Below are 6,000 nucleotides of genomic sequence, written 5' to 3'. Positions count from 1 at the left end.
ATGTCGATCGCGCGGGTCAGTCCTCCCAACTTCAGTTTATGATGCCAAAGATGTCTGTATATAATCAGGAGGCTGTTTTGAAGTCAAACAGTTCCAATATCAGAGATACAAATGAATGTTGTGTCACCTCCTCTACGGAATCAGGCTTTCCAGACTTTAAAACATCTTGCCATGGTTCTATTGCACAGTCGACTCGTAAAACAGCTAATGATGACGAAAAGCACAGAAACAACAGCGGTTGTACTTCAAACCAAGAGACCATCAGTGCCTTTATTGTCCACGTTGGCCGGACAGTTGGGGGCTCGGCTTTTTTCCTTCAGCCAATAACGCCGAAAAACGTCATCAAATTCGCGGACAGTGCATGTCAGGCAAGCGATGAAAGCATTGACCCTGTTGCGGGGGATTCGTTTCGCTGGTATGGAAGTGACGGTTCTGAACTGTCTCTCGCAAGGTCTGTGTCGTTGCAAAAACTCATAGACTCTAATGGAGACGGTTGCGAACATAATGACGACTTAGACCAAAGAAGAATCCCGCTTTCAGGTGCAGTGGCGTGCTTGACTACAGAAGATGGCAATACTCCGAGGAACAATGTCATTTTCAGTACAGCAAGAGACCAGGCGACTATTGATAGCTCTGAGAAGGAGAACGCCTCATTGCAAAATTATTCTATGCTGGAAGGCGTCTGTGAAATCTCTCACTCTGCATGTGAAACATGCGGCCAAGTCACAGGCGCACCATCTTCCCTCGGAGTGCCTGACGTATACTTCTGTCAGGCCAAGACGTTGACCGAAACGCATCACAAAATGGTGTCTAGAGGCTCCAGCTGCAGTACCGAATTCAGTCAGTGTTCTTTGTCGTTGAGGAGTGAGGCTGGAAGCATTCTGAGCAATGCCTCAGATGGAGCGGATACTGGTCATTCCTCAAGGGAATGCCAAAGGTGCAGCAGTCCTCATGAACATAGAGGAGGCTCGCATGATCAAGGTAAGCGCAGAGTTCGTATGACTGCACACAGTAATCACGTTGATAACGTGGATTTTTCCGATGGAGGTAAAAGTAGTGCAAGCACCAGTGTGGGGTCTGAAGCCAGGAAATCAGCCTTCTGTGGTGTCAGCGTCATGCGAACAGGAAATGTAGAACCCGGCTATGCCATGACCAGTTTTTCTAGACCAACATGCCAAAGTCAAGACTCTTCCGAATCGGTTGGCTCTGGTATTGGCAGAAAAGGTTTTACCAGCACGTCCTATGGCACTGGGGGTGCTTTGGATCGTGATGAACTGTGTCCCACCACTGCACGTGAAGTCCGTAGCACAACTGTCGTCAAAGCGGATTCTGATTACCGTGAGAGTACAAGCCCATTTTTCAGTGAAAGAGTTGTGTCTGAGGATCAGCATGACGGATGCAGTGTTCAGCAGACCAAGGGTGTTAACAAAAGTGCACAAATCGAGATCGAATACTGTGACTCATCGTTAAGCACGTCTGACTGCCTGAACCAGGCACCTGGAACTTCTGGTCTTCAGTCTGATCTTCAGCCTGGTCAGTCTCATGCCCTGAGCACAGGTCAGACGGAGGTAACCAGCGCTGGTTCACTTGCTCCACCAGCTTTCTATCCCAAACACTGTGACACGCCTCGTGCGTCCTCTGCCTCTCCCCCTGTGAAACACAGAGGTTGCTCCCTCGGCGAGTGCAATCGCAAACTGAAACGTATCCCCGGTGGTCTGAAACACGGCATGGTGTTGCTAAACACGCACGAGGAAGAGCCTCCGAGTCTTTCTAGCAGCTACAGCAGTCTCTGTACCTCAAGCAAGCCGTCACCCAATTCGTCCGCCACCAACTTCAGTGCAGTCAGCAGCCTTATTGACCCTATCACCGGAGTTTACGACCCTTCTTGGTTCGACCCCGCTCTAAGCGAATCTGGAGCCTCAAATGGTGTTCAGTCTGGTACTGCACCAAAGGTATCGTCCAGCACAGTTGCTTCTGGGCTGAAAACCATCCACAGAGGAACTGGCGTGAACTTTATCTCTGGTCTGAAAGACCCCAGTGCCTGTGGGAGTGACTGTGTGGACATTAGAGCAGGCTGTGTAGACAGTGTGGACTTTCTGATGCGAAGTCTGAGCGACGAGCTGTGTTCCGTACGGACTTCAGAGACTACTAAAGGGGACCAGTCCAAAGACTCGTGGACAAAATTGCAACAAATGAACCTCAGTAGCAGAGCTACTCGCGTGAGTCTTTCTGTCTTTCTCTGTCTGTCTGTCTGTCTGTCTGTCGGTCTCTCTATCTGTCTGTCTGTCTGTCTCTCTCTGTCTGTCTCTGTCTTTTGGTTTGTTTGATTAGTGCATGCTAGAATTATATATAGATAATGAGCGGGCATATAACTGGAAGGTCGGTTTCTTTGTTACTTTCTCTTTTCTTCTTTGTCTCATTTTTGTGTGGCGTAGGCCCTCATACCTCGGTATTTACTTATACATTATGTGCATACATGATTGACTGAACACCCAGGATAGACGGTGGGGTACACACTCAAATAGAGATGGCCTGAAGAACTAGAAACCCAGAGCACAGTTTTGTTTGTTTGTTGATTGGTTGTTGGGTAGGCTTGTTGGTTGGTTGGTCAGTTGCAAATGCTGTGTTTCTGTCTCGCTACGACATTCGTGCATCTCGTGGATTTAAATTTAAATAATGTCTTACACACAGCTGGTTCTTGAAAGTCGCCTGAGATCCTTGCATCGGATCCTGAAGCAGATGGATATCTTTGAGCACCTGCCGGTACCGGAGTCTTTCGGCAAGGATGAGAACCGGCAGCAGATGGACAGCTCTGAACACCTGTCAGCATCGGAGTCTTTCGGCAAGGATGAGAACCGGCAGCAGATGGACAGCTCTGAACACCTGTCAGCATCGGAGTCTTTTGGCAAGGGTGAGAACCGGCAGCAGATGGACAGTTCTGAACACCTGTCAGCATCGGAGTCTTTCGGCAAGGATGAGAACCGGCAGCAGATGGACAGTTCTGAACACCTGTCAGCGCCAGAGTCTTTCAGTCAGGATGAGGAACAGCAGCAGCAGCAGCAGCAGCAGAGTCCGTTAGTCAGCAAGAGTAGCAAGAACGAGGCGTGTGCCCAACAACCGTCCTAAGTAAGGTAAGAACTGGTTGTCGATTATTGAGAGCTGGAAAGTTAGTAAAGGTAGTGTGTGTGTGTGTGTGTGTGTGTGTGGATGCGTTGGTGCGTGCATGCGTGTGTGCTTTTATATGTTTTTACATTTCGTCAAGGTAACTTACATAGGACGGAGACGAATGCTTATATTTATTTTTACTGAGCACAAACTGAGACCCCCCAGAAAAGGGTTTCCTTTCCACAGCATTGTAACCAGAAAAAATAGAACCGAAAGAGAAGTACAAGGTCAGAAGGGCCATGACCACTTGAATGAAGACATTGGAACCATAGCATATTCACCTTGGGTAGGAGCCAGCCGTAACCGAAAATCACACATGCCCCTGATGGGATTCGAACCCACGACCTCCTTGCCTGCAGCCTGACGCTACTGCATGGGGCCGATAGGGAGGGGTCTTAAAAGGGGGGTTTCACTGTAATGGTGTGGTCAAATGAATTGAAGAGAAAAACGGTGTATTTGAAGGTAGCTCCTGCCCTTAAGGCATTACAGCATACAAGACATATATTATATAATATATATATATATATATATATATATATATATATCAAAAATATCAATCCCTGATTTCACTGAGGTGCAGTATTTCTTCTGTTCTTTTTAAAATCAAAATTCATGGAGGTTAATTAATGGAACGTTTCGCTTGAATGTAGGCAGTGTTCTGCCTTCTATTGTCAGAGTCGTGTCATTTATCTGCATTGTATTATTTGCTTCAGATGAAGTCACCGGATTAGGAGCTTCAAGATGGAGATCATAGACCTGCATCAGATCGGCAAGGCCTCTCGGCTATCTGTCAGAAACATTGACCGCAACAAATTTCGTATTCAAATGTCCCGGTTTCAAGCGCAAAGGTATACAAGTATTGCATACTGTTAAATCCACTTAAATTTAATTTGATTTTAGTCAGATTTTGTTGAAAGTGAACAGATTAATTGGTGCATGACCCCTGTGCATCTGCAATTCTCTCATCTCGCTAATCATTATAGTTAGCAGACACACTTCTCCGTACACTCAGTCAGCAGATTCCATTATATAATCAACTAATTTTATACTAGCCACCATGTGTGCCAATGAGAGTAATAGCGCCACTGTTTTCTTTGCAAATATCACATTCGGCGCTTTATTGCCGATGTGTTTTAATCTTAGCCACTTTCCAATGTTAAATATTGTTACAGGCAAGTGCAGCTGCTTTTAGATAAATCTCCAAGCAAATGAACATGGAATCTGAAATCAGAAAAGATGACTGCCGCCGGAAAGCGTCTTACATTCCAGGAGAAACAAGCTTCCTTTTAGGATCCCCTGATGGTGATTTCATTTCAACGAAGTCAGTCAAATAAACACAACAGTGCAGAAATTGTTCTGCAAAACTGAAAACGTCGAGTATGCGCTATTACGTGTACATTCTACTTCACAAAATGAAAATGGGGCATAACGTCCATGCATTCATTGTATGAAACTGCTGTGGGCAGGCATTTTAACTCATCAAGCATGGAACTCATCATGAGAGTGCCCTCTGAATAAGACACAGTACCACACTGTGCTCATCCTGTCAGATTCCATCATTTGAAATGAGAATGCAATATTGATCAAAGTATATCAACTGAAAAAATGTAGCCTTTTGGCAAGAAAAAAACCCTTCACTTTCTTGGTAATAAGCAGAATGTTTTTCACTCTGTCATTTCGGGGTAAGATGCATGTGATATTAATAATCATGTAAATGTTTAACATCGAACGCAGAAGAAGAAGAAGATGTAAATGTTTGTAACATTAGCAAGCCTCTTTGAAACCGTTTTATTACAGGCAGCACCTTTGTAACTTTGATAAAAAGTGCTAACTGCATGATTTCAGCACAATGTATATATGGTACTTCAGAATGTACTCCAAATAAAGTTAAAAAAATAGAAAAATGTTGCTTGATCTGTTAAATTCACATTAACAAATTGCATATGCTCAGTTCCTATTTTTAAATGTGTCGGAATTTAAAATAAAAAAAAGAAATCTCTCTTTCTCTCACAAACACACACACGTACGCACACACACACACAAACACACGCACAGAGGCGCTCACATGCATATACATAATCATATACACAGAGTACCTTTTCCGGTATGGACTTTTAATATTGCATACTTTTTTTTATGAGTATACATGTCAGGTACAAATTCAAATATGCATTAGTTTTCATCAATATTATGGTAGTAAAGATTATGATGAGATTAGACAACAAATATGAATCTGAAAAATTAAAAGGTGACCCAAGAATTATATACTGACAAGTATAAAAGATGTAAAAGATTGTCACAAACATCTAGCATTAGAAAAAAAATAAAGGATGTCTTCTTTTTCTCCTTCAGTGTTATCTTTCTTTTCTCATTCACAAGACAAATATTTGTATGGCCACAGACTCCCATTTGCTATGCTGCAGATAATCCTTAAAATTTATCATAAACAAGTTTTAACAAATTAAATGCTAGTTCACAAACAGCGGCACATGCACGCTACATGTACTGCTGATTTTACTTTGATCGTCTTTACTTTCCAAACAATTGACAACATTCTCATTTAGTACCCATAATCAAGAGTAGAGTAGACCTTAAAGTAAAATGTCATTAATGTGTAAAGATATTATATACCCTACCTTATGAAAGATGAACACATGTGCTTTGTCAGTCATAAGAGGCAGACCTAATGCTGCAAAGTTTTAAAACTACAAGATACATGTATTTTCTTTTCTTCTGCACAATATTACAAACCTTTCCTCCATACACTTACATTATAACTTACTTTTGCTACATTTAAGTTGGGTTTTTCCCATAATTAATAAGAACAGCTTATTT

At 43.0% G+C, this 6,000-nt stretch overlaps 1 protein-coding gene across 2 annotated transcripts in view; it reads left to right on the top strand.

Annotated features, from left to right (window-relative positions):
* Positions 1 to 6,000, top strand: part of LOC138977248 (serine-rich adhesin for platelets-like) — a 29,808-nt gene that overhangs the window by 9,235 nt on the left and 14,573 nt on the right. Inside the window, exons 4-6 of one of the 2 annotated variants that reach the window (XR_011459239.1) lie at positions 1 to 2,219; positions 2,692 to 3,131; positions 3,879 to 4,013. The exon at positions 1 to 2,219 is cut by the window's left edge and continues 1,288 nt beyond it. Coding sequence is in view for 1 of the 2 variants with exons in the window: in XM_070350157.1 (XP_070206258.1) it covers positions 1 to 2,219; positions 2,692 to 3,126 (2,654 nt within the window). In the remaining variant the exon portion in view is untranslated. Of the gene's footprint in view, positions 2,220 to 2,691; positions 3,132 to 3,878; positions 4,972 to 6,000 lie in introns of those variants that run through there. The other variant, XM_070350157.1, reaches the window with a different exon arrangement.

This window comes from Littorina saxatilis, linkage group LG1, assembly GCF_037325665.1.
Source record: "Littorina saxatilis isolate snail1 linkage group LG1, US_GU_Lsax_2.0, whole genome shotgun sequence".
NCBI classification, from domain to species: Eukaryota; Metazoa; Mollusca; class Gastropoda; order Littorinimorpha; family Littorinidae; genus Littorina; species Littorina saxatilis.
The sequence above is the reverse complement of the archived record's forward strand: the minus strand, read 5'-3'. Positions and strand labels throughout refer to the sequence as shown.